The sequence below is a fragment of the Malaclemys terrapin genome, chromosome 25 (genome assembly GCF_027887155.1).
Source record: "Malaclemys terrapin pileata isolate rMalTer1 chromosome 25, rMalTer1.hap1, whole genome shotgun sequence".
Taxonomy (NCBI): Eukaryota; Metazoa; Chordata; order Testudines; family Emydidae; genus Malaclemys; species Malaclemys terrapin.
This window is the reverse complement of record NC_071529.1, coordinates 9,613,749-9,640,938: the sequence shown is the minus strand read 5'-3', so window position 1 is coordinate 9,640,938 and position 27,190 is coordinate 9,613,749. Positions and strand designations below refer to the sequence as shown.

Here is a 27,190-nt window from a genome sequence, read left to right as displayed (position 1 = left end):
GAAAGGACAGAAAGAGAGGAAAGTGGAGCGGAGACAGACAGAATTGGGCCCAAGGCTCATCTTCCTTGTTCTCGTTGGCCCTGCCTATGGGGCGCTGCCCATCAGCCCTCCCCCCCCGCCACCCCCCAGGACCTGTCTGCCGATGTGCCACACGCGAGAGAAGAGTCCAGAGCACCATAGGTTTGTTTGGATCATTTCACATGCTTTATTTCAGCAGTCAAAATAATTAAAAACATCTCAAATTATTATACATATACAAAATAGGTACAGAATCCTCGGTTGCTCTCCCTCCCTAGAACATCTGCTTCTTGCTAGGCATGGGGCTTTGCTGTGGGATTGCTTTGAAACCCATGGAGAGAAGCACAGAAGAGGAGGATGGGAAGAGGAAAGGGAAAGAGAGAGAGAAAGCAGCAGCAGCGGAGGATGGCGGGAGAGCGAGAGGGGACAGGAGTGTGCATGGAAGAGAAGAGGCAGCAGGATAAAGGAGGGGGACAGAGGGATGGGAAAAGAGAATGAACGGAAGACGGAAAGCAGAAATGGAATCCACCTGCTTAACTGGAAAGATAGAATTGCACACACCTTCGTTCCCTTCCAAGGCTACTTGGATCTAGTTTGCGTTAGTTCCCGTCCTTGTTTTTAGGTTTTTTTTTTTGTTTTGTTTGTTTTTAAATAGCACCTTCAGAAAATTCACAAGTTGACCCTGGGCAGCAAAAGAACTGAGTTTCTTTCCTGAAAACAACAGTCCTATCTCTATAGCACCAATCGGTCCCTATCGCAGCCTCTCCGTGTGTTGGATTGTGCAGTTTTAAACCACCAAAAAAACCGAAAAGGGACCTAGAACTGAAAAACATTAACACAGCGAACGAAAAAAAGGAAAGAAAGAAAAAAGACAAAGTTAGCACCTTTGATCGAAACCTGAAAGCCAAGCCCCCTTCTCCACAACCTGGTGTCAGTTTAAAAAAAACCCAAAGCAACTTAAAACTACTCGGAAAACACAGTTGAGAGGTAACCTTCCATACAACAATAATATACATTTTGAACATTACATTTTCTCTGCTTTGGGTATTATTATTATTAATCATTTTTCCCTTCATTGTTCACCGACAAAACATTTAATTTTTTTTCTAAGCGGATTTTATCTCCCAGCTGTCCTGCTAAAAGCGCGTTCTGTTTAAAAGTCAACACACCAAATGACAGGTCTTGGCTGTTTTCCACACTACTGGATTTTGCTTAGGAAAACAATTACGACACCTGGATTTGAAGTTTTTCTCATATTTATTTCTTTTGCCAACTGAACAAATGAAAGGGAAAAAAATGGTACATTACACACGATTTTAAGTGCCTTCCTTTCAGTGGTATAAAAAATATATATATAGTAAAGACACCAGCAGGGAGAGGTCGGCTGTAGGTTAATTTTGGTATTTCTTTCCAACTCCAGGTTATAAAAAGAGATTTTTGCATTGGCGGGAGAGGAGTAGGAGCAGGGGAGCAGGTTCTAAACCATTTGGACTAGCTTAGCATCGTTCTTGTTGCTGCAGAATTTTCAAAGCAGGTTGTTGTGATTTGGGTGTTTTGGTAGGGTCGATTTTGGATGGTATTTTTGTTTTGATTGTGCAAGTAGTGGTCCCAAGATATTACTTAAAAAAAAAATAACCAAACCAACCCCAATCTGTCTTCAGGGATTCAAAAAACAATAAAAAATAGAACCATGTCAAGCAAGTGGACCCACTTCCTTAATTTTTTTGAAAAGTCATTTATTTTTATTTTTTTGCTTTAATGCTTTTTTTTTTTTTAATGGAAACAAAATAGTTTTAGAGATGACGGATAGAAAAAAACACGAATTCAAGTCCATGTGAAATTGTCTCCTTTTTGGCTGTTTTTGATTTTCTTTCCGGGGGGGTTTTAGCTCCGGTTTACAAGAAGCAGACGGGTCCGATGTCAATTCCGAATTCCTGATCTGGCGCGCCAACGTCCATGGGGGCCACGTCAATGACGGGCAGGCGAGAGGTTTTCGTTGTCTTGTATTCGATGACTGTCTTGCCCCAGGTGCCGGTGTGACTCTGTGGGGAAGGGACAGGGAAAAGGAGAACATTAGAGTTGTTGATAGAGCCGCTCCTCGAGACAGCAAAGCTGGCTGCAAGGAAACACTGCCTGAGGATCGGAGACAGCATTGCACAATGGGTGATCTAGTGATTAGGGTGGGGGGGCCTGGGAATCAGGACTCCTGGGTTCTCTTCCCAGCTCTCGGGTTAGAGGGGGCCCTGGGAATCAGGACTCCTGGGTTCTCTTCCCAGCTCTTGGGTTAGAGGGGGCCCTGGGAATCAGGACTCCTGGGTTCTCTTCCCAGCTCTCGGGTTAGAGGGGGCCCTGGGAATCAGGACTCCTGGGTTCTCTTCCCAGCTCTTGGGTTAGAGGGGGCCCTGGGAATCAGGACTCCTGGGTTCTCTTCCCAGCTCTTGGGTTAGAGGGGGCCCTGGGAATCAGGACTCCTGGGTTCTCTTCCCAGCTCTCGGGTTAGAGGGGGCCCTGGGAATCAGGACTCCTGGGTTCTGTTGCTGGCTCTGACACTGACTCACAATGGGATCTAAGGCAAGTCACCTTCCTGAGCCACCATATACGAGCCTGTAGCAGGCCAGGGGACTTTCGCAGGTTGCAGAGAACTCTGCCAGTCATGTCCAGGGCTGGAGAGATTGATTCACAGCTCTGCTCTGCCTCTCCACCCTCACCCTCTCCTCCCTCTCATCGCCAGGGCCTGGGGAGGCATGGGTGCACAAGCTCCCGGTACCACCCATGCTGGCAGAGCCAAAGGTAGTGGGACACTCACTGTGCATCCATCCTCAGTGACTCCATAAGTGAAGCGGCTGTTGCCCTCTGCTCTGATCTCAATCTCGTTGGAGCCCTGGAGGAGCAGAGCCTTCTTCAGGTTGCCAGTCTCCTGGTCCATGTAGGCCACGCTGTTCTTGCAGTGGTAGGTGATGTTCTGGGAGGCCTCAGTGGACATCAGGCGCAGGAAGGTCAGTTGGATGGCAACGTCAGCTGGGTTGGATCCCTCGCCTCCATATTCGAACTGCAGAGGAGAGAGAGAGAGAGAGAGGCCCCCGGCAGGAAAGCAATGTTAGTCCTCAGGTCCTTTTCCCCATTCCAAGTCTCCAGATCCAGCCCCTTCGCTTCCCACCTGCCCCGCCTCGCCAGTCCCCTAAGCTCACCTGGAAGCCGTCGCTCATTGTCTCGCCGAACCAGACGTGCTTCTTCTCCTTGGGGTTCTTGCTGACATACCAGTTCTTCTGGGCAGTGTTAGCCTGGGTTGGGTAGACGCAAGTCTCGCCGGTCTCCATGTTACAGTAGACCTTGATGGCATCCAGGTTGCAGCCTTGGTTGGGATCAATCCAGTACTCGCCTGGTGGGGAGAGGAGAAGGACGAGTGAATGGGCGAAGAAAGAAAGAAAGAAAGAAATGGAGGAAGAAAAGAAGGAAGGAAGGAATTCAGTAGTAATGGAGGAGGAGTGTGAGTTAGTGAAGGTAGCTAAAGGCAGGGCAGGACAAGGGGCGCAAGACAGGCTGCTAAGAGAGGAGCTCAGTGAGGATGTGCCAAGGATGAGGCCGGGAAGCTCACCGCTCTTCCAGTCGTTGTGGCACATCTTCAGGTCGCGGCAGGTGCGGGCTGGGTTCTTCCTGGTGCCCTCGGGGCTGCGGATGTTCTCGATCTGCAGGCTCAGGCTCTTGAGGGTGGTGTCCACCTCCAGGTCGCGGTCACGCATCACGTTGGCGTCGTCAGCCCGGTAGTAGCGGCTGTCGGTGTGGGCCTTCTCCTGAGGAGGCTGGGGCAGGAAGCTGAAGTCGAAACCGCCGCTGGGTGGGCCTGGGGGACCTGGGGGTCCGGGAGGTCCGGGGGGACCCTGTTGGAGGAGGAGAGCAGAGCGAGTTGAAGGCAGGAAGCCCTTTCACCCAGCGGAGAGCAAATCCCAACCACCCGAGTCCCAGAGGGGGATACGTACAGCGGGACCGACATCACCGGTGCGACCACGTGGACCTGGTGGGCCAATGGGGCCAGGGAGACCATTCAGACCATCTTTGCCAGGGGAACCAGAAGAGCCAGGGGGACCCTGTGAGGAAAAGGCAAACACAAAATGAGATCAGTGGGTTTTGGAGAGAGGAAAGTGGGGTGAAGGTGTGTCCATCTTGAAAGACAGACCGAGGGAGAACATGCCAACTCCCATCCTTTCAATCAAGGCCCAGCCCATCACCCATCCTTCCACCGCTCTTGTCTGTTTCATCCACCCAGCCCTCTCATCTAGCTTACCTCCCGCTACTCTGATCTGTCTCACGAATTAATAGAGCACCAGTGACCACAGTCCCAAGGACCAAGCTCCACTGGAGATGCACTCAGACCCTCTGGAATCACTCTGGATTTGCCCAGGTCCAGCTGAGAACAGAACCAGGCCCTGTCCTCACCATCTGTCTGGGAAGCCCTCACCACACAGTGAATGCTGAGAGAACCTTACAATGACATCTCCTTATGGGCGCTGTGATACCTACAGGAGGACTTCAATTTTAGGAGTTTCCCTATCCCCTGGATCATTTTTGTTCCCTTCCCATCACCGCCTCTGTCTGGGAAAGGATTTTCTAAGCCTGACCCATGCTGCGCAGGGCCTCTCTTATTAAGGCACCTCCCTACTGAGATGGAAGAGTACCGGGTCAGTAGTAAAGCAGCAGGCATCTATCCTGGGTTTCGTGTCTCCTTGATAGCAGTAGGCCCTTGTTGTACATGATCAGTGCTTACAAGAATCTGTGCTGCACGCTCAGAGGCTACGCTGATGGTTTTTAAGCTACTGGCTACACTATGGTCCATATTCTGCCTCTGGCCAATGTCCGTGCCACCCCAGATCGGGGATCAGGCAGGATCTGACCTTTAAAAGGTGATGCCACCTGTTGTGTTGGACCCCGGCTTGAAAACGGTGCTGATTATTTCATTCACGAGCCCTCTGCCCCCAGCCCGAAATTTCCCAAGGATTCAGGCATCTGCACCGGATGGGTTCACTGGGGCGGTACTTACCCTTGGACCAGCGGGACCGGAAGCTCCAGAAGGACCTTGTTCACCAGGAGAACCCTGCCCCAAACAGGAAAGCAAACATCAGTTCTGCAACGACGCTGGAGGCCCGTGTGGCCAGTGCAGAGGTGCTAATAAAACCGACGCGTCTATGAGAAGCTCCCACTGGGCTCTGACTCCAGCAGCTGAAGCTCATGAGAGAGGGCCAACAATAGGGCAGCTTTGGAGGTGCTAGGGGGCAGCTGTTGCCCTGTGTCCTAAGATCAAGGGGCTGAGGCCACAGCAGCAGGCCGGACGCCTGCCCTTCCCAGCTGCTGTATGTGCGAGGGCAGTTGTGAGCTGAAGGGCTAAGGGCAGCCTGAAACTGGGGCAGGCCAAGGCTTGCCCATCTCCTCATCAGGTGATGGCCTTCACTGGGATTCTCCCATGATTCTCTGGGGCAGTGAGGAAGAGGGTCTCTACTCTTCTCTCCAGAGACCTGCTATGGACTTGTCTCTCGGAGCCGGCTATATCGGGGGAGCGGAAGGCAGCCATACTTACGGGAGGACCAGGTGGACCCTGGAGACCAGAGAATCCTCTGTGACCCTTCAAGCCTCTGTCACCGTGTTCACCAGTTTCACCTTTGTCACCACGAGGACCTTGAGGGCCCTGGAAGAGGAAGCAGAGTCACCTCACTGAGTGGCTGGGAAGGAGACCTCCCTGCCTGTCGCTCAGCAACGTTATTGCCAAGCCAGTTGCTTTTTCATAGCAGTAAAAAGCGGAATCTGAACCCAAAACTTACAGCAGCACCACGAGCACCAGCAGGGCCAGCGGGGCCAGCAGGACCAGCAGGGCCCTAGGAAAGGAAAGAGAGAAAGAGAAAGACAAAGGTTAGAGCATCCACTGGGATCATTAACGTACCCTTGCGTTCATTTCTCTGCACCGTAGTGGGGAGTGCGACCTATTGGTTAGAGCAGGGCAGACTGGGAGTCAGGACTCCCGGGCCCAAGGCCTGACTCTGAAAAGGAGTATTATCTAGTGGTTAGAGCAGGCAGCTGTTCTGCTCGATCCTGTCTTGATAACTGGGCTGATTATTTCATATCTCCCCAGTGCTGTTCCTGGGGTCTAGGCCCAGCTCTGGGAATGAGCATTGTCCCCTGGTTGGGGCAGAGCTCTGGGAGCAGGACTCCCGGGGTCTATTCCCAGCTCAGGGCAGGGAATGGGTTTTAAATTCAGGGGAATGTCAAGAAGTGTCACTTACAGTCTCACCACGATCTCCATTCTTGCCAGCGGGACCAACAGGGCCAGGAGCACCAGGGGCACCGGGAGCACCAGGAGGACCAGATGGGCCAGTCTCACCACGGTCACCCTATTTCCGGAGAGGACGAGGAAGCAAAGCACCGAGTTAACATTCGCCTGAAGTTCCACCCTCCACCCCCAATAAAAGCCTCTTGCCATGACGCTTCGGGGTCCAACTCACCTTGGGACCAGCAGCGCCATCGCGACCAGGAGCACCTTCAGAACCGGGAGAGCCCTGAGGACAAGCGGAGAGACCCAGTGTTAGGCATGAGCAAGACAGAGGGGCCTTGGGTAAGCGACAACTGATGAGTGACGAATTAACCAGGAGGCTGGCTGCGCTGAGGCCTGGGACAGGCAAGGGATGGGTGAAGTCTAGAGATCAAAAGAGAAAGGAGGCGGGGAAAGGGACCCATGGGGCTTCCATTTCTCTCTGGAACTGGCCCCTGCCCTGATCCCTCCCATACTCAGCTCCTTTGGAAACCATCCCGTCCCGGGACCCTGGCTGTTCTCCTATCTCTCAGGCTCTGTGCTCCGGGCATTGTCCCATTGCTCACTGGCACCAGCCCCTGCAGGAGGCCGGGGGCAAGGTCTGTCCTACCCTTCAATGGAGCAGACCATTCTGAGTGTTGGCCCAGGGGCATGGAAAGGGTTAATCTCTCCTTGTCTTTGGTGCTGCTCCTGGTGATGGTGGTGGGTTCTGGAGCGCCTGATGTCGACAGGTTGCCTTTAGTGACGATCAGCCGGGCTGCGGGATTCCCCCAGGGGCAGCCAGGAGACTGATCCACCCTGGCTTTTAGCGCTTCTTGGCCTTGCCGGTGCTTGGGCAAAGGAGAGTCCTAACAAGCCAAGCATGGTGGCAGCTCACCTCACGTCCAGATTCACCAGGGGGTCCGGCCAAGCCAGGAGGTCCTGCTGGGCCAGGAGGACCACGTTCGCCGGGGGAGCCAGATGGACCTTGTTTGCCAGGTTCGCCCTGGGGAGGAGCGAGAGAGGGACCGGGTTAGAGAAGAGGGGGCGGTGCAGCTGAGACGGAAGAACCCGCTTGTGATGGGAGAGGGGTTGAATCCCCTCCCACTGCCACCAAATGACGACACACCCCTGTCCCAAACTGGATCCCACGCCCTAGGGCCTCAGAGTTTGGGGCTGAAGTTCTGGCTCCAGGCTCAGATAGAGTTGGGGACCAAGCAAGAAGGTCAGATCCAGGGGTGGTGAACTTCTGAGCAACCCTCAGCCTGGGAGGTTTGGCTCCACCATCTTCTTCTATAATAATAATAATATCACAGGTCCCTCCCCGCTATTCCTCCTCTCTTATCTTCTGGCCAGAGCAGCTGCCCCGGACAAGGGGGAAGAGTCAAGGACTCTGTTCCTTGCATGGAGAGCTCCCAATCATGCCAGTAGCGAAGCGTGCCCAGCTCCTGTCTCTCCCACCCATTCCCTGCCCTATTAATGCCAGGAGAAGCTCTGAGCCTTGGCGGCTGGGCCGTGAGATCCAATCCTGCTTGGATCCTTTTTGGGCAGGGGCAACGGGTTGAAGCCACAAGCCTCCTTTGAGGTCCGGCTTGAGGGCGTAAGGGTTCGACCTCATACTCACAGATGGGCCAGGGAGACCAGGGAAACCTCTCTCGCCTCTCTGTCCGGGAAGGCCGACGACACCACGCTGTCCAGCAATACCCTGTGGGCCTGGAGTACCAGGTGCACCCTGGAGGGGAGAGAGAGATTCTGGTTACAAACCCACCCATCTTGCTCCAGGGCACACGCTCCAACGACACCTGCCAAGGGGCCTGAGGTAGGACTGAACGGGTACTTACTGGGGCACCATCGGCACCAGGGGAGCCCTTCTCACCAGAAGGTCCGGGGGGGCCAGCGGGGCCAGGTTCGCCAGTGCGGCCAGCGGGGCCAGTCTCACCACGGGGTCCCTTGCTACCTTCCTTTCCGCTGGGGCCTGGTGGGCCAGGGAGACCGATGTTTCCCTGGGAGAAAGCAGAGAGGTGAGGTCAGGCAGCGAAGCCCAAGACTTTGAGAGGCAACCCCTCTCCACGGGGCGTTGATTTATGACGCCCAGGCCCCTCAAGCGGAGGGGAGAGAAGGCCTGGCTCCAGGCTCCAGCGCCACCATGGGGCAGACAGAGCCATTGCCGGGCTGCAAGCAGTACCAGGCTACCCGGACCATCAGCCCTCATTACATTCTGACGCACCGTGGAAGCTCTGTGGCAGGGCCTTGGCATTCCCACTGCCAGCTCCACTGCTCCTCACGCCCCTCTCAGGTCCCGCCTCCTCCCCCTTTGGCTTCCAGGCTGCCCGCTCTTGATGACAACCATCACCCATCCTCTCCAGCGGCTGGAGGCTGGCAGTCCCGTGGCAGATCCCGCCCCACCAGCCTCCCCATCCCCACCCCTGCCAGCAGGGCTCGGTGCCCAATGCCGTCGGCCCTCCCCCAACGCCACCAGCAAGGGGATCAAAAAGGAGATACTCACAGAGGGGCCAGGGGGACCAAGTCTTCCAGCAGCACCAGGGAAACCAGTAGCACCCTGCACAAGGTGGGGAGAGAAAGCGTTAAGTCCCACGGCTCCGTTAGCCACGGATCTGTACTACAAGCACTGCCCAAAACGCTGCCGTGCCCATGGGCTGAGAGAGGCCTGCAGCTAAGGGTGAGAGTGAGAAGGTGGAAGGTCAAGGCAGCCCTAAGACACTGCCTGATCTGCCAGGTATGTCTTGCCCCTCAGGGCGGAATCCAGCCAGCTCTGGACAAGGAGTCGTTCTCTGAAGCTCGGGTGGAATTTGAAGGCTCCAGACATAAAGCATTCGTGGCTAAAGGGTTGCTAGTTCAGGGAGCAGTTTCCCTCCATGCAGAGGTCCATGAATGCACAGGACACTCGGGCAGGTGTATGGCAGGGACACGCTCTCTGAGCGGCACAAAGCCAGCCATGTTAAAATAATCTGATCCGTGGGGGAGGGGCATTCGTTCTATTGCACTTAGGGTCTGATTTGAATGCTCTCGTCTAGACAGAGGGAAGTGAAATATTTCTCGACCCAGGGAAAAAGCTGCTCCAACTCCCAGAGGGACAGGAAGAGGGTGTGTTTTTTGGGGGGGGCATTTTGCGACAAACTCAGAAAGCAACCCCCTTTCAGCTCCCAACCTGCCTCTTTCCCAGTGATGGGGGCAAAAAGCCGGCCCAGGGCAAAGGCCGTGCTGGAAAGGTGGATTCTCACATGCTCCGGGCGGGAGGCGGGAGGGGATCTGCCCAATTTTGGTGGGAGAAGCGGAATCAGAAGGGGAGTGAAAACTACCCCATGCAAAACGGAGAGCGATTCCATGGAGGAATCACCAGCTGTTTGATAGTCCAAGCTGGTCTGTAACGGGCCAGGACCTCAGGCATTTCCACTGTGGCTAAGAGAGGGACATTTTGCAATGTGGGTCCCATCCCTGGCACCCGAGAGGCTGAGCACAAAGGTGGAGGAAATACTCACAGGGGGTCCAGCGCTACCACGAGCACCTTTGGGTCCGGGAGCACCAATAGCACCCTGCGGGAGAGGAAGGAGCAGGACATCAGAGGGGGGAACGGAACCCTGGCCGAACGGGGAGGGATCGGGGCAGTGGAGAGTCACTTACAGCGGGACCAGGAGCACCAGTGGGTCCAGCAGGGCCGGGGGCACCAGCATCGCCCTTAGCACCAGCATCACCAGTTTCACCTTTAGCACCAGGCTGGCCGTCAGCACCCTGTGGAGGAGAGCAGAGCGGAGGGTGAGGGGCAGCGTCCGGGCGCGGAGCTCGCGGAGATGGGAGTGGAGGGTGATGGGGGAACGGTCCTTCGCAGAACCAACACGGGCTGAGGAGACTAGGTTGTCTTGATGGAGAAAGCCCGTCGAGCTCACATGGGAGCCAGAGGATTACAGGAGGTAGGACAGGTCCTGTTCACCATCGGAGGCCTGGTGTAGGACAACCCGGTGAGTCCACGGGCCAGGGATGAGTCCCATCTCCGTACGCAGGGACAGCGCTCCCAGTATTGCAATGGTAGGATTGCTTCGGCCCCATAGCCGTGGGCTGCATGGGATTACCCCCGTAGCCCACCCCACTGAATACCATCCCCCCTGGGAGGTCTGGGTGAGAGGAGGAGTCACTGGGGCCAGTGAGGACCACTCTTAACCATCATACTTACAGGGGGGCCAGCGAATCCAGCGGGACCAGGTGGGCCGGGCTCACCACGATCTCCCTGGAAGAGAAGGAACCGAGAGAGACGGGGTCAGCGAGGAGTGGGAGGGGTTGATCTTTGCCTCTGAAGCCAATCATAGAGGAACGGTACTTACGGGAGCACCACGAGCACCAGTGGGACCAGCGGGGCCGGAGGGACCAGCTTCACCCTGCGCAAGGAGAGAAGAGGGACAAGGTCAAGGCTCGGGCCTGGCAGACCAGGGCTCTTCGGAGGTGCCTCTGGGGCGAGGCTGGCTAGCTCGGGGGTCGCTCATGGGACGTGGGGAGAGCAAGGAGTTGCCTCCTCTCTGGAAATGGGGGGTAGGGCTGCAGGACCCTCCTGGGCACAGCCCTGATCGGGCAGGCCGGGGCCGTAGGAAGCATCCCCGGGGGAAGCTGATGAAGCTCCATGCTCTCACTGGGACGATCCAGAGGCACCTCTGCATCGAATAATCAGTTGGGGCCTTCCTCTCTGTCTCCCAGGAAACAGAAGCCGGGTCGGGAGCTGCTGGGCACAAACGGGACTGGCCTTTGCACGAATGCCAGGGGCCCGCGGCACCAGCTCAGATGCCCGAGAAGCTAGGAGAGTCACTGCCCTGCTTCTTCCAAGGGGACAGGGAAAGGGGGTGGGGTGATCCTTACCTTGTCACCAGGAGCACCAGCTGGGCCGGGAGGACCAATGGGGCCAGTCAGACCTCTTGGGCCATCTTTGCCGGGAGATCCATCAGTACCCTTGGGACCTGCATCACCCTGGGGAGAGAGGGCAAAGCAAGGTTACCTTCTGGCTATGGAGCACGGAACGGGGTGGGGGCTTGTGGCAGCTCTGGGGGGTGTGTGTGTGTATGTGTGTGTGTGTGTTTATCTGCCCTGCACTGGAAGCCGTTCACGCTAAGCATCCGGACCATTAGCCAGTCAGCTTGTCCAATGGAAAAAGACAGCGCAGTGCTGGCCATGTCAGCTCTCCAAGCCATTCAAGCTGGTGGAGAAGACCTCTTCCAAGGGCATAACTAGGCCTCGTGGAGCAGAGACCCCAGCAGCGCACTGGGCAAGAACCAGGGCACTTCCCTGCACTCCTGGAGAGACACGCAGAGCAAGGCCCGGAAATTCCTTGGTTTGGGCGGGGGGGTTGCTGTGGCCTAAAGTGACTGTCGGACGAGGGCATCTAGGCCTTGAAGTGGCTCAGGCACCTGGCCTAGATTCTCCAAGAGCAGAAAGGAGGTGGGGGACGGAGCTGGAGCTGGAGCAGAGAGATGAAAGAGGAGCGGAGGGGGGCGAGATGGAAGGGAACAGGGGACACAGAAAGCTGGGGAAGAAGAGGGACACAAGGAAGTGGAGAAGAGAGAAGGCCAGGAAGAGTGGAGGGAGGAAAAGAGGCGTAACAAGCTGAGCATGAGCAGGGAGATCTGAAGATGGTCTCCATGGTGAAGACTGAGGGTCACTTTGCTGGTGGGCCTTCGGGGGGCTCATACGTACTCTGTCACCCCTGGCACCAGGCAGACCAGCAGCACCACGTTCGCCGGGCATTCCCTGCAGACCGGGAGGACCTTGGTTTCCGGGACTGCCAGGAGCGCCAGCATCACCCTAAAGCCCCACAAGGCAGAGCGGGGGGGGGGGGAAAAAAGAGAGTTAGGGTTAGAAACAGAGCCACTTCCTCATCGCAGCAAAAGCCGCCCGCCTTCCAGAGACCCACGACCCGCCCCCCATTCTCCGGTGCCAGGGCAGGCTGCCTCTGGAGCCAAGCAAGACTAGGCTGTGAGTGCTGCCCAGGGGCCTTCTGTGCCTTGGGCAGAGAGAGGAGAATCCTGCAACAGTTGCAGGACTGGGGCTAACTCGATGGGGGAAGATGGAGTCCCCCCTTCCTGCTTTGAACCTGGTTCGAGGCAGCTGCTGGCTGGCTGGACACCGAGCCTCAGCCCCCGCCAAAGCAGGAGGAGTGTATCCCATGGCCAATCCTATTCCAAAGCCTGCTTCCCCTGGACATGTCAGAGGCACTGATTTGCCCCTGGTTTCCCCTCCCATTTCTAGCTGAGCCTCCCTTCGCCCATCACGGAGGAGGCGGAGGAGGAGGGAAATAGGTACATACCTTAGCACCATCGTTACCAGGAGCACCGTTACTACCACGTGGGCCTTGTGGACCGGGCGCACCTTGGACACCACGCTCTCCAGGGAAACCTCTCTCACCCTAGAGGAGGGAGGAGAGAGAACCAAAACTGGTTACTGCGCCATCCCGAGGGGCAGCCGGCGAGAGAGACAGAAGGGTGAGAGATTGCTTAGAGCAGAGAAAATGGGTCGCAACTTACTCTTGCACCAGCTGGACCGGGGGCACCGAGGTCTCCGGGGGCACCCTGCCACGGGAGAGAAAGAGAAAGCAGAATTAGAGCTGAGGGCTTGGAAAGGAGCATGCTACCTGCTGGAGAAGCCCATATGTTGCCCCTGAACTGGCTGGGGTGGAGCAGTGAGTGGCCGGGAAGGGGGACATCTGCTCCAATCCCCTCTATAACTAATCACCAAGCTCCATCCTCATGAGGGCCAGACTCTGTCTCGGTCTTTCCACCACTGGAATTTTGCATGGATCGTACCAGTTAGAGACGGGAGCGCTCTGTGGTCCCAGAGCAGCGAGTCTCCTCCCAAGCAAAGCCAGGGCATGGTCTCACCCAACAGAGGATGCGTCAGTTGTTACATTGAAACTACATTTGCTCTTAGCCGAAAGGCTGGTCTTGGGCCCCCCGGCTGGATATCTGGACTGAACACAGAGATGATCCCAAGTGGCCAAACTGAAATCTGGATCCAGAGTTCAAAGCCACCCACCACCAGCCCCAGTTTATAGGTGTTCAGATCCAGGGCCTGGGCCCATGTCCACCCAAGAGGCTTTCAGAGAAGAGGTTGGAGGCCTGGGGTGAATGAGTTTCATGGTTGCTGTGGCCTCTGAGATGAGTTCTGGGGCCGGGGGGTGAGAAGGTCTGACAGCGGCCAAGGCCCTATCTGGAGGCAGCTCTCCTCATTCATTGGCTAAAGGGGAATCTGATAAGTTTCATCACTCTGGACATACGTCCAGTCTTGGAGGAACGTCTCCGGCTGGGGATGGGAATGGGGCAGGAGCCCTAAGGAAGTGAGAACGGCCATGAAAGGCACTGATGAGGGGCGGGCAAGCGAGGGACTGGGCGTCAGGGGGCAGGATCTGTCATCTCTCCTAGGCTTCTGACGCTAAGCAGAGCTCTTCTCCTTCTTCCTGTAAACCCCCTCCACCGCCATGGTTTCTTGGCACTTACCTGCTCACCAGGCTTGCCAGATTCACCAGCTGGACCAGCGGGACCGGGCAGACCCTGGGAGGGGAAGAAAAAAACCCAAGAGTTGAGATTTCCTGGGGGAAGGGGTGTGTGTGAAAAAAATGGAACAAAATATGATTGATCAGGAGGGACTTCCCCCCTGTGATGGGGCCTTTAATGGAACGCTCCTCACCTGGAATCCAGGAGCACCTGAAGGTCCTTGTTCACCTCTCTCTCCAGAGGGACCCTGAAAGAGGAGGGGAGAAAGTCAGGAGGGATCCAGTGGGGTTCGGAGCAGCACGCTCCGCAACAAGCCAGCACACAGGGCAGGGGCGAGAAAGGATTCATACTCACAGCTGCGCCAGGAGGTCCCTGGGCACCAGTTTCACCATCTTTGCCAGGAGCACCCTGTGGGGAGAGGAGGAAGAGCTTAAAAAGAGCTCAGCGCAGACGCTGACTGAGTGTCCGATGGGAGCAGGGCGTGAGCGTCAGGGAAGGTGTAGCAAGCCTACAAGGTTCAGAAGCAGAAAATCTCAGGGGGCTTCAAAAGTTGGCATCATGGGTTCCATAGTTAACCTGTGGAACTCATTGCCACAAGGTATTAGTAACGAGGAGAAAAGGGCATAAGGGATATAAACCCTCCCCCAGAAGTCCAGGGAATAAGCAATTCTGTGGCTTAGGAAGAACCAGCCACCATAGGTATGTCATCCCAATGCAGAAGTTTTTATATCTTCCACTGAATCCTGTGGTGGTAGGCCAGAGCCCAGATATTGGCTAGATGGACCCCGGTCTGTTCTGCTGTGGAAAGCGCTATACTATATAGATCCGTTTTACTGTCATGGTAAATTCTCTCTTTCTCATCTTGAAGAAAAGAGGCCTCAGGATGGCAAACTCTCGGCTGGACCCAGCCCTGGCTGCGAGAGACAGATTGTTAGAGGCCATCAGTACCAAGAAAAATACGTACAACAGCACCAGCGGGTCCGGGAACGCCTCTTTCACCGGGTTTGCCGGGTTCGCCCTGAGAAAGGGAACAAAATGGCTTCAGTGAAGGAACACGGTACGCCCCGGGAACAAGCAGCGAGGGGATGTTGGGAACAATTGGCTCTTGTATGGCCCTAGGATGCAGCCACAGGAGGGCCCGAAAGGCGCCATGACAGGAAGCAGGCGGGGTTGGCCCTGTGGTAGTTCTATTGACGCTCTAGGTTGCTTCCCATGACCGCCCCAGCTCTGTCTTTTCTCAGGCCTGGTCATCGCCCCGCCCCACGGTGGGATGTCTTCTGGGCCGCCTGTCTCTGCCTGCAGCTAACCCCTGAGGGAGAGGTTCCCAGAGTGCCTCCCCTCACATAATGCCCCTCTTTACAAAACGGTACCCAAAGTGGCCACTTATCCATTGTGCTTTGAATGCAACCACTCCCGGGCGGCGGCCAGGGTGACAGGAAGTCCTGGAGGCGGCCATTTTGTCATGTCCCTATCACTGGGCTGGGCGACTCACCCCGAGGCGACAGTATAGGAAGGGAGCAAGTTGATACTCACAGCAGCACCTTTAGGTCCAGGGAAACCCATCACACCAGCCTGACCTCTGGCACCGGGTGGGCCTGCGGGTCCGGGGCGACCATCTTGACCAGCGGGACCCTAGCGTGGACGAAGCAAAGGCACAGTTCAGAGGAGGCCATTGTGAGCAAAGGGAGAGGAGGAGGAGGAAGGGCCTTGATAAACCATGACTTACAGTGGGGCCGGTCTTGCCATCGGGACCTGGGCTACCTGGGCTTCCAGTCAGACCCTGAAAAGGAAGAAGAGCTGGGTTAAGCCATAGGGCGTCCGGCCTCTTTTGCTGTGCGTGAGGGGTCAGAACAGGGCAGCATGTGGTGGGCGAGGGCGGGCAGGGCAGCCGATTGGTCGCTGCAGGGGGTGGATGTGGGGTGGCCTAAAACGCCCTCCCTCCAAAATGGAGGGAGAGGGCAGTTGCTCTAAGTCGACTGCACCACAGAGCACTGGCGCCAGGAGATGCCGGGGGAAGGAGGTGGGCAGAGAGTTCACCTTGAGATGGCGCTTGGCCGAGATAGCAGCAAAATTCGGTGGGACTCCCCGGGCAGCCCCTCCATCCCACTCAGAACCATCGCCCAGCTCCGCCACCCTCTTACCTTGGCACCGGGCAGACCAGGCTCGCCAGGACGTCCAGATTCACCGGGGGATCCTTTGGGACCAGCAGGGCCAGGAGAGCCACGTTCACCAGAGGGACCCTAGGGTGGGGAGGGAAGCAGGAGAGAGAGGTTACACGCTGCGGTAGAGACCCGGATCGCTTCTTCTCGCTGGCACGGGCGTGACGAGCCAGCAGGGACCCACCGTGTCGCGTGACAGAGGAGGGGGACTAAACGGAGCCGAGTGGGCACTGAAAGGGCTTTGCCAGGGCTGGCCACAAAGAAATCACTGGGCTATGCCATGGGGTGAATAACCCTAGCGAAAAGGCCATCCTAGCGTATGTACCATGTGGAGACAAGCCAATTCCCACCCCCAAACCCAGAACGTGGCGTCTAAAGCAAGGGGATGGGGCCAGGGAATGGTTGGGTAATAGACCAGATCCCACAGGGCAGAATGCACCACTCCCAGAAAGTCTCACTAACTCCCCCTTCCACAGGCTTTAGCTGCTCCCAAGCCCCTTGCAAAGGATGCCCAGGTGGGAGCCTGTCTCCGAGTCCTTTGTGTATTTCAGTGTGGCGGACACCTGAGCCTCTTCTGTCTCTCTCACATTAGGAGGGAGCACACGGCAGGAGACTAGCACCTACCTTAGGACCAGAAATGCCATCAGAGCCAGGGAAACCGCGGCTTCCAGGAGCACCCTGCAATGGGACACAAGAGAAACCAGTGAGGTAAATGCCCACGCAGCCAGCAAGTGAAACAGGGAGAAGATGGGAACGGAAAAGGAGCTTCACAGAACCCCCCATCCAAATTCCCGTCCCCTCCTGGGATTGCAGTGGGGAGGAACGGCCCTAGCTGCCAACCTTGGGGATGAAAATTTCCGGGGGGTGGCGACTCCAGGGTTGGTTGGGTTTGGGATGGTGATGGGGCTGGATTACATGTTCAGCTGATCTGGGTGTGACCTCCTCCCAGAACCTGGGCGTGTGCCAGGCTGGGATTTCAGGTCAAGCCCCTTATGGGATCTGGATTTGGATTTGGTCCTGGGTCCACATCTGAATTTCCCATCCCAAGATTTGGGAGGCGCTTGGATCACCGAGAAGGTAAGTCGGGACCCCTCTGCGTCCGAGAGACAGAGCTCAGGGTCTGACCGGAGGACCCAACACCATGCCAATGGGCATGATCTCCAGGGGAAACACAGCTTCTACTTACACGTTCGCCAGCAGGGCCGGGCAGACCAGCAGGGCCGGGCTCACCACGGGATCCTCTCTTGCCTTCTTCACCAGATGGACCAGGGGGGCCTTGGACACCAGCAGGACCCTAGAAAGCACAAGCAAGTCAGAGTGGTGAGTGTCTCCCTGTGGCTAGCAAACCAGACTGTAGGCAAAGCTCCTAGCAGGCCCCAGTGGGGCTCGTACTTACAGGTTCTCCCTTGGCACCAGAATCTCCCTTGTTGCCTGGAGCACCGGGTTCGCCCTGAAGGTAGAAGGAAAGAGAAACGAATTCATATCAGACGTCGCCCTGTGTGAACAAGGGCTTAATGCTGCCTGCCATCTATGTTGCACCCTCAACCCCTTTTCGGCTCCAGGAGGAATGGCAGACACAAAAGGCTCTGCCCCAGGAAGGGACAGAGACCTTCGATATTCTGGAGGGGAGGGAACTGCGCTGGCTGTAACCCAGGTCAGAGGATCCCCGTCCCAGGGCGGAGGGTGGAGCAGAGACGTCTCCAGCAGAGACAGGTGGCCGATAAGGAGGGAGGTGCTGGTAGACGCTGAGCTGCAGAGGTGAAGGCACTTGCACTGCAAGTGGCAATGCCGCAAGGACAGTCAGAGAAGGAGCTGAGGGAGGGGAGGCATTGGGCGCTGGGGTGCCAGGGGCAGAGATCAATTCACAAAGCACGATGGGCTCCCTCCATGCCTGGCGCATCCCTGCCTAGCCCTGGACGGTGAAGAAGGCCAATCTAATTCAGCGGAGACGGGGAAGGAGGAAGGATACTTACGCTGTTACCCTTGGGACCAGGAGCACCACTGGGACCCTGGGGTCCGGAGGGGCCACGAGCACCGGGGAAGCCGGGAGCGCCAGCAATGCCAGGAGCGCCCTACGGGAGGCAGAAGAGATGGTGAGGCAGCTGTGAAAACCTGGCTCCCAAGAGCCGACCCGCTACAGAGGACGGAAGGAGGGGGGAGACGGCTACTTACAGTTGCACCTTTGCCACCAGGTTGACCATCGCTACCAGGGTTGCCCTAGGAGAGAGAAGAAGAGAGGGAGGGTTATCACCGGAGACAACAGGGCAACGGGCAGGAGGCGGGAGGGGTCGTGCAGTTCCACTCACAGCAGGGCCGGCGGCACCAGCGGGGCCGGGGGCACCGGGCTCACCACGGGCGCCCTGTGGGCCTTCACCACCACGACCACCTTGGGGACCAGTTTCACCCTAGAGGACAAGAGAGGAGAGAAAGACCAGTGAGCACAGTGATTGCTGGGAGCCACTCCCACACCCCCGCGCTCCGCGGAAGCCATTTGCCCTCAGGCCTGACCGGGCCCTGACTGGAACTGAATGTCTTGCTGCACCGAGGCCTGCTGCTCCATCCCTCCAGCCCACTCGGGGGGGACGGACTGGGGCCCGCTAGCTTTCGGCTCGCCTTTGGCTCAGGGGGCAGCTGCGAGGCCTTTGGGGACGACTGGTATCAGACCTAGGGCTTAGCCGGGGTTAGAGTCGGCATAAAGCAGAGATGGACCCGCAGGGATCCTGACCCACGGTTTGGTGAGGGTTATGGGGCCAGGCCACCTGGACAGTATATCTGAACTATGATGAAACCTCTAGTTGAAGGCTAGGATCAGCTTCCACCCAAGCCGGCTGCGGGGAAAGCTCCCGCCGCAGCGATGGGAAGTGCCCCACCCCGACGAACAGCAGATCATGTTCTTACCTTAGCACCGACAGCGCCAGGAAAGCCAGGGGGACCAGCTGGGCCAGTTGGACCCTAGGTGAGAGGGAAGCGGGTTAGAGAGTGAGTGCAAGGAACCTCCGGGGTCGGCGGGGGTCTCGTCACAGCAGCCATCTTGGTGTCGGCCAGAGATCTGGGCTGTGCTTTGACATGGGTGGGAACAGAGGCCGGAGGGAGGAACTCTTCCCATCCGGGCACTGGCCAGTTCCTGAGCGGGGTTGTGCTAGTGCCACCCGTGGGGCTCAAGCCAGCAAAGCTCCATGAGGGGAGCGACATGGAGGTCGCTGTGGCCAGTACCCGTGTGGCCGCGCCACGCAACGGCCAGGGCCCCGCGGCTGAACAGTCTCATCTCAGGGCAGCACGAGGTGAAAATACTCACTGTGGGGCCAGCAGCGCCAGGAGCACCGTCGTTACCACGAGCACCCTGCCGGGAAGAGAGGAGAGAGGCACTGGTTACAGACGGGTTGGCACACGACCCGGAAGCCGTGCGATGAGGAGCATGCCGCACATTGGAGCTATCCCAGCGGGCGTGGCCCAGAGGGGTGCCACTGGGGGGATGCTTCCAGGTGCCCGCAGCCCAGCAGTGCAGCACCGATACTCACAGCGGGGCCGGATGGACCAGGGCGGCCTCTCTCGCCGGGAAGACCACGGGGCCCCTAGGAAGGAGGAGAGACGTGAGTTCATCTAGAGATGTCACTGCCATTGTCTGCACCCTGCCCTCTCCCCCAGCTCTCCCACCCCTGCCCTGCTCCCCACCCCCTGTGGGGCGTCGTGCTGGTAAATCTGCCCCCCTTTGCTCTCTAGTCCCTTGGAAAACCAAGCGCTCCGGAGAGCCAGCTCGACCCTCCCCACGATCCCTCTTCTTGCAGGTCCCTGCTGCTCTTATAAGCTCAATGCCTGCCCCCCTCACTACCTCCTAGTCCAGGCTCTTGTGTCAATGGACAGCAGGAAGGTGTGACGAGCTACTCACTATTTGTCCGGGAGCTCCATTCTCACCAGGGCTACCAGGCTCACCCTAGAAGGAAGACAAAGCTGGGGTCAACGGCTGGTTCCCAAAGCGGACAAGGAAGCTTTTCAAGGGAACAGGGAGGGCCAACATGCCTCGTGGCAGAGGGACCTTACCTTGGGGCCAGCTGGACCGGTATCACCCTTAGCACCATCAAGACCGCTGAAACCCTGGAGGGAAGGGGAAACAGAAACACAAGTGTCCAGTGATGAGGGTCAGGAGAAGACACTGTCCTCCCAGGCGGAGGCATGACTGAAAATCATCTGGCTTTGTAATGGTCCCTCACAATGTGCATGGGGTGGCGGATGGGAGGGTAAGGCCCCAGCTGAGTGGCACGAGAAGGGGGGAATTCCTCCAAACGGTGGCGAGGACAAGGGGCTCCATCAGACCCCTCCTGGTAGAAAGGAACATCCAGGATTGCCTTGCGATGAGGCCAGCTGAGGGCACTGTGGTGCGAGCTCAGCTACTGCTTATGTTTCTGCTGGGGCCAAGCATTGGCCTGCTAACCCCAGGGTTGTGAGTTCAATCCTTGAGGGGGCCATTTAGGGATCTGGGGCAAAAATCTGTCTGGAGATTGGTCCCGCTTTGAGCAGCGGGTTGGACTAGATGACCTCCTGAGGTCCCTTCCAACCCTGATATTCTATCTCCAGGGCTTTGGATTTGTAAGGGGGGGCCACCTTTCCTTTTCCTTTTCCAAGTGTAAAGAACTAGGGCATCAACTTACTCTGTGACCCTTCATGCCTGGCAGGCCAGCAGTTCCGGGCAGACCACGGGCACCCTGGGGAAAGGAAAAGAAACGATTTAGAGACAAGGACACCGGTGCCACCCCACATCAAGCCAGTTACTGCAGAGGGGAACTCAGCACCCCAGGCAAGGTTGGATAATTGAAGCATCTCTGGTCATGACCATCTCTTGCTGTGATCATGACTCCCAGGCATTGACAGTGATCAGCTTTGGTCAGGACTGGAGCCAAAGCTTGCTAGAGCTAACCGTCTTCCCCAGCGAATGGCTGTCATGTGAAGTAAGCTAAAGCCACACAATTAGACCCAGAGGTTTCGGGCAGGTTTGCCCAGCCAGTGCTTTTCCAACCATGTCACAATGGTGATGCTGGTCAAAGGTAAAAACCCCACCCTCACCCGAATGCCATGGCAGGAACCAGACAGAAGGGACGTCTCACCTGGGGGCCGGGAGCACCACGTTCACCAGGACGTCCAGGCTTTCCAGCTTCACCCTTGGAGAAAGAAGAAGAGATGGAGTCAGGTCAGTAGCCCACGCGGCTCGCTTGCAGCGAGAACCAAGCAGATGCTAAATGCACCGGGAAAGGGACCCAACTCTTCGCAAAACCCTATCTGGGGACAGGTCCCATTTTCTTTTCTCTTGGTGTTTCAAGGCATCATGGAAGCCAAAGCCTCACCTGGTTCCTGCGGCCTGCAAGGAAGGCCATGTACCCAAAAGGCTTAGCACTGCCATCAATACTGGCTAGCAAGCAAGGCTATCCCCTGCATTTTTGGGGTGGGGGGGATCTTCTCTAGAGGGACTTTGATCTTGAAGGACACTTACATCATCTCCGTTCTTGCCAGGTGGACCAGGTGGACCACGGGGACCCATGGGACCCTAGAACAGGCAGAAGAAACGTGCGTTAATATTCTGAGACTGGGCAAGACTTTCCCATTGCCACCCCTCCACTAGCCATTCACCTCACAGGCCTGGGCCTGGTTCTTGGCTTGGCTAGAGAAATCCCGTTCCCCGATGAAGTCTTTTCTGCAAAGGTAGGCCAGGCTTTGCACCAGCTGCCCCCAAGTGGCAGAAGAGGGAAGGTGCAAGGAATCGTCCCAGGCTGGGGCCGGGAGATTCAGAGTGCAGCCCATCCCGTTATGAAAATGAAGAGCGAGAAGACAATTGACCATGACTTACAGAAGCCCCAGGCTCTCCAGGCTCACCAGGAGGACCTTGGAAACCTTGAGGACCCTAGAAGAGTAGGAGAAGAAGACGGGTTAGAAAACTAACATAACCGCACCCAGTTGCTCACGCATCAGTCCGATTTCCCTCCGCTGCTGGCAACGGCTGCCTCGCATGGAGCATCCGTCTCCATCACACTCCGCGGTGTGAGGTGTCTATCGCTGACCACCAGAAGGGAGCCAAGCCCACGCTCCTCCCCCGTCCCAGGCAACTCCCCGTCCCTTCGCTGAGAAGGTCTCTGGGAGCTGAGGAGCCTGAAAGGGCACCGGTGGTAGCTCGTTCCCAAAGGGGGCAGTTACAAGGCGCTGGCTGAGGGCTCAAATGGGCCAAGTTTTCTTGACAGGGAAGATGCGAGGTACTTACAGGAGAACCGGGAGGGCCGGGGAGACCGCGGGGACCAGCTGGGCCCTGGAAATGAAGAAGAGAAAGAAAAGAATAAGTCAGGCGAGGAGATAAGCTGGAGCAGTTGCCATGTTGCCCAGGCCTGGCCTCCCCTCCATCTTGGTTTTCGGTGACCTCCTCTTTTCCAGCAGGCCTCTCTCTTCCCTTGCCACCCACAGCCGCCTGGCTCAGGGCTGACTCTGCCTGCCACAGACCATGGTACCTCTTGCTGATCTTTTACCATCCCTCCCCTCGTGGACGGAGTCCCTGGTGACCCCTGGAGGTCCCGCTCCACGGAGCCACCTGCCAAGATGTTCTACTTGGGGAAGAGAGCAGGCCCCAGGTCTCAAGCTGTCCTAGGATTAAGGCAAATTCAAGTATCCCTGGCCGATCCTGAGTAATCAGGGTACGGCTGCCCTAGGAAAACATCAGCTCCAACCAGGTGGTGGTCCTGTGCCTGCCCCCAGGAAGCGATCTGCCACCACCCCCTCCGCTCTGCCTGACACTCGTGCGTTCTAAAGCCAAGCTAGGCCAAGCTAGCTCCTGTCTTTCCTGCTACATAACTCCGACTCCACTCCCTCCCATCCTTTCTCCCTCACATCTCCTCCTGTTTCAGTCCTGGCCCTCAGGCCAGCCCCCTGCCCCAGCCCCTTGAGGGAGACGCTGGACACTCACCATAGGGCCGGGCATGGACAGGCCACCACCAACGGATTTCTCGTCATAGCCGTAAGACAGTTGAGGTGCGAAGTTCTGCAGGAGAAAGAAAGAAGGGAAAGCCGGTGTGAAAATACTGCGCTGCATTCATCCCGGGCCAGGGAAGAAGTGAGCAAATGATTGGAACCCAACTCACTCCGCCAAGGCCTGGAGGTCCTGGGGGGCCTGGGGGTCCAGGAAGACCAGGCTGTCCGGGAATGCCATCTCTACCAGGTAGGCCTGGGGGTCCCTGCAAAAGAAGAGGAGAGAACCCAGAGGTTAGTACTGCGGTAGTGTCATCCGGGCATGAGCCAAGGCAGGGTAACTGGACTCGGTCGCCATTGTCCACAGTTTAAAAGTTTTCTGGACAATTTTCAAATTCTTTAACACGGCCGTGGAAATCTTTCCCCTTCCCTCATCCCCATTTCCTGACCAAACTCCAGTGACCAATGGCCAAAGCATGGCTGGAGAGACCTACCCTGTCTCCTTTGGGGCCGCGTTCTCCTTTGGGGCCCTGGTGGGGAGAAGAAAGGGCGGTGTTTAGAGAATTAGCATGGAGACAAAAGAGTCTTCAGAAAACAACAGGGAATAGGTTTGTGTAGGAAGACTACGGAGTGTCATTACCTCTATTCCAGTGTCTTCTCCATCGACAGGAGAGGCTGCGGGGAGAAGGACAAGGGTAAAGTCACGTGCTTCTCTAATACCCACCCCCATGCTGCACCCTGCCCTGGTATAAATGACAGCAAAATGCACCCCCCTTGCTTAAGTAACACCTGCTTAAGTAACATGGCTGGCAGAAAGATGCTCAAATGTTCTATCTGCAAAAGACCTGCCTGTCTCACTCTCTGCCTGTCTCCCTGACCGTGATGCATGCTAAGGAGAGGTCATAATTGCGTCCACCACAGCTTATGCTGGTCCACTGGGCACCTCCGCCAAGAAATAATCAGTCCCGTTTGAAACGTCTCTTTAGAAAGAAACGCCCTAGAAGCTCAAAGGAGAGGAGCAGGCTTGCTATGTCTTAGCCGTGACGCCATAGCTCCAGGGGCTCTAGCTTCACCAAGGATGATGATGAAGCCATCAGGTCTCCGAGCTAGGCTCTGCTGATGTCCTGGTCTCCAATCCCCTCCCTGTCTCTGCATGTGTAGGAGGAGCTGATCGTATCTGGTGCCAGCAGACCCTGGCGCTTAGCACCTTGTATCAAGCTAGACAGACAGACAGAGCATGCACACGAGCGTCAGTCAGTACCCTCGTCCGGGCAGGTGGGACAGCATTCTCCATCGACGATCTTGGGATTGGGGCAGTCTAAGATGTCGTCGCAGAGCACCTCATCGCACAGGATGTTCCCGCTATCGCACACGCAGAGCTGGCAGGGTACAGGTTTCCATACTTCTCTGTCGCTGTATGTTAGTCCGTCCTGTATGCAGTTTCCAGATGGAACTAGAGAGACAACGAGAAACGGGAGGGGGGGGGTCAGGAGCGAAAGAACTGAATGAGGACCCAACCCAGAAGCTGCACGCGAGGAACCCCCAATCCGGGGACAAAGAGGCTGATCGGATTCAGTTGCTTTTTTATCCAAAGGCGTTTTTCTTTCCTCTCCAGTTCCCCCAACGTAGGCCTTCCCTCCCCCTTCCCCCCCCTCCACTTCTCCTGGAACCTTTATCCACTCATCTGCTTCTCATCAGCGCAGCTCCATGACATAGGAAACATGCCAACACCACAATAACTATTTCCAGTGTCTTTGGAATTTAAACAAAACCTGCGGCCAATTGTTACATCCAACTGTAACCTCAGCTTGCTCAGCCGGGGCCAAGCCAAATAAAAATGCAAAGTCTCCTAATGGGAAGAGGGCTGGACTAGGAGGGGGGGGGGAAGGGAGGCAGGGGTCCAGTGACAAGGGGTTCTGTGGAGGGGCAAGGAGGGGGAGTGAAATCTCTTCTGTCTGTTGCTTTGGGAAATTGGGATCAAGTGAAAATGGTTTGGGTGGGAAGGCGAATGAGAGCAGGGTGGGCTACAAGGCCAGGCGGGCCGGGTTGTCATTAGATTCAGGATCTGACACATGCAGGCAGGCGAGGCTGGGAGGTGGCGGCGATGGGTCGGACCCAGTAAAGCAGGAGGTGGACTCAATAAAGAGAAGCACGTGATGGGGAAGAACAGCGGGCCGGCTGTTTTTCTTAGCATGGAATTGTTTCCACGCCGGTTTCAGGTTCGCGGGGAGACAAACGGGATAAACGCTCCTCGCGGGTGAAGTCCCGTAGGGCGGGATCACGGTGGAGAGGCCAGATGTTTCTACTCTGTCGGCCCCAACTTCTCATGTCTAGTTTAAATTTTAAAAAAAAATTCTATTGCTGGCTGAGTCCCTGGGAGCCAGCGGTTTTTGCAACAGGAAACTGGTGTGTTGACACCCGCGGGGTATGCATGGGGGTGCAGTCAGTCACTCCGCCTGTAGGTGGCAGGCCAAGCCTAGATAAATGCCTGCAGCAGGATCTAATTAGGGATGTTAGCAAACCTATTCCACGGTTGACCCCGGAAATATAGCCCCTTTGGTGAGCACTGTCCAGTCCCAGGGCTCCCAATGGGCCCCAGGGGGCCGTGATGCAGGCCAGAGAGGGTTTTGCAGGAGCAAAGTCAGGTGATGGCCGCCAGAGGTCGCCATGGGACACCCCCTCACACCCACACCCCATGAAACTTCACTGCAGAAACATGAATCCAGTCCCTAGCATCCAGGAGGTTTTGTCTGTGAAGTGATGTCTAGACTCCTGCGCTTCTAAAACATTTTCCTTATGAATCATCCGAGACTTTTCTAATTCTTTCCTGATGGCTTTTGCAGATCAGAAAAGTCCAGCCCCGGGCTCGCTCCCCGCTCCCTTCGCTTTCCAAGGCACACAATGGCTTTTCCATAACTGGCTTCCCCCCTCCCCAGCCAGCCTCCCTCCTATGACACCCCCTCCTAGAGGCTGATTGTGCTGCTCCCCCCCTCCCCCCCAGCCCTCGAACTTGGCAAGGAATCTCACAGCTTCGAATTGATCTAACTTGTCTGCCCGCCAGGGGCATGTTTGAAAGAGACACAGAACATATGAACACACCCAGTTCCCTTCTGCAGCTGGTTAACTTTGCTTGTGGAAGGGATGTTTTCCCCCACCGAGCAGCTTCAGTGGGGGAAAAACGGACATCAACAAATACTTGATTTGTCCACTCCCACTTTTGGAGTCACACGTTCAATCCCCTTCTGACCTCACCCCCTCACACACAATTCCAAATGCTCTGTAAAGGTTGAGAAATTCTTGCCAGCATCCCCACCCCATTTTAAGACACACAATCCTTTAAAAAAAAAAACATTTCTCCCCATCTCCCTAACCTGACCTTGCAAACGCAGTTTCCTAACTAGAAAAGCATGCAAAATTCCCCTCCTAACCCATCCAACTCACGCAAAGCACTAAGTTTTGCAATCCCACTCAAGATCGTTAACAGACTTTTTCTTTGCAGACCAGTCCAACTTTGCATCCCTCTTGCTCTAAAGTGCAATGTTACATTTCCCCCCTGTGCATAAGCAAAGCTGGTTAAACAGAAAATGCATCTCTATCTCTCGTGCAGAAAGTTAGTGAGAAAGTTTTTACTTACTGTCTTCTTCTCCTTGACCTTTGGTGAGTAGTACAGTCGCTGCTATCAACAGCAGTAACCGAGAATCCACAAAGCTGAACATGTCTAAATATTAGACATGTAGACTCTTTGGGCCCCTTTGTTCTGTTTTAGAGTCCAGTCATACAGGGATGATCTGACTATGTAGTTCCAATCCAGACCCCAGCAGAAACCTCCTACTGAGTCTCCAAGAGCCTAGGTTCCCTTTTTATATGATCCAGCATCCCAGAGGTGGGTCCCAACCTAGCTTGCCTCTCAGTGCAGAGGGGAGCTTGGACCAACCCCTCAGCCAATCAGAGGAGTTCAGCTAACACAGTCCCAGGCGGGGACACACACACTTACACACACACACAAAGTTGGGAAGACAATAGCCAACCCCCTTTCAGCCCAATCACAAGGGTACGGACCCATCTATGTAGACTTCCAAAAATCACTGGATCCTCTACATTGGCAGGGCAGGTTGCATGGACAGGAGGGATGTGCTGGGTTCTAGTGACACGGAAAAAGAACCGGAGGAAACCAGGGGAAAATTCTTTGGGGCAGTAGCTCCCTTTGCTTTTGACAGGTTAAAAGGTTGGACGAGTGGTTTGTTAGGAACAATTCTGACCAGAGTGGAAACCCACTGCGTGGCACCACCAGATGGAATGCGGTGGGTTCTAAG

General features: G+C 56.2%; 1 protein-coding gene across 1 annotated transcript; it reads right to left on the bottom strand.

Annotated features, from left to right (window-relative positions):
- Positions 1-181: 181 nt before the first annotated feature.
- On the bottom strand, positions 182-26,714 carry COL1A1 (collagen type I alpha 1 chain). The gene is made up of 51 exons (XM_054014174.1): positions 26,512-26,714; positions 24,139-24,330; positions 23,518-23,552; positions 23,372-23,407; positions 23,051-23,143; positions 22,876-22,950; positions 22,183-22,227; positions 21,775-21,828; positions 21,421-21,474; positions 21,038-21,091; positions 20,585-20,638; positions 19,977-20,030; positions 19,825-19,869; positions 19,457-19,510; positions 19,234-19,278; positions 18,837-18,890; positions 18,245-18,343; positions 18,111-18,155; positions 17,912-18,010; positions 17,335-17,388; positions 17,125-17,232; positions 16,563-16,616; positions 15,921-16,019; positions 15,506-15,559; positions 15,313-15,411; positions 14,744-14,797; positions 14,134-14,187; positions 13,973-14,026; positions 13,783-13,836; positions 12,814-12,858; positions 12,597-12,695; positions 11,987-12,094; positions 11,156-11,263; positions 10,630-10,683; positions 10,482-10,535; positions 9,935-10,042; positions 9,793-9,846; positions 8,799-8,852; positions 8,134-8,295; positions 7,917-8,024; positions 7,191-7,298; positions 6,507-6,560; positions 6,288-6,395; positions 5,829-5,882; positions 5,588-5,695; positions 5,054-5,107; positions 3,996-4,103; positions 3,614-3,896; positions 3,207-3,397; positions 2,825-3,067; positions 182-2,060 (listed from the first exon to the last, which is right to left on the bottom strand). Exons 1-51 carry the CDS (start codon positions 26,591-26,593, stop codon positions 1,914-1,916), a joined length of 4,365 nt encoding a protein of 1,454 aa, XP_053870149.1. The 5' UTR covers positions 26,594-26,714; the 3' UTR covers positions 182-1,913.
- Between the last annotated feature and the right edge of the window lie 476 nt (positions 26,715-27,190).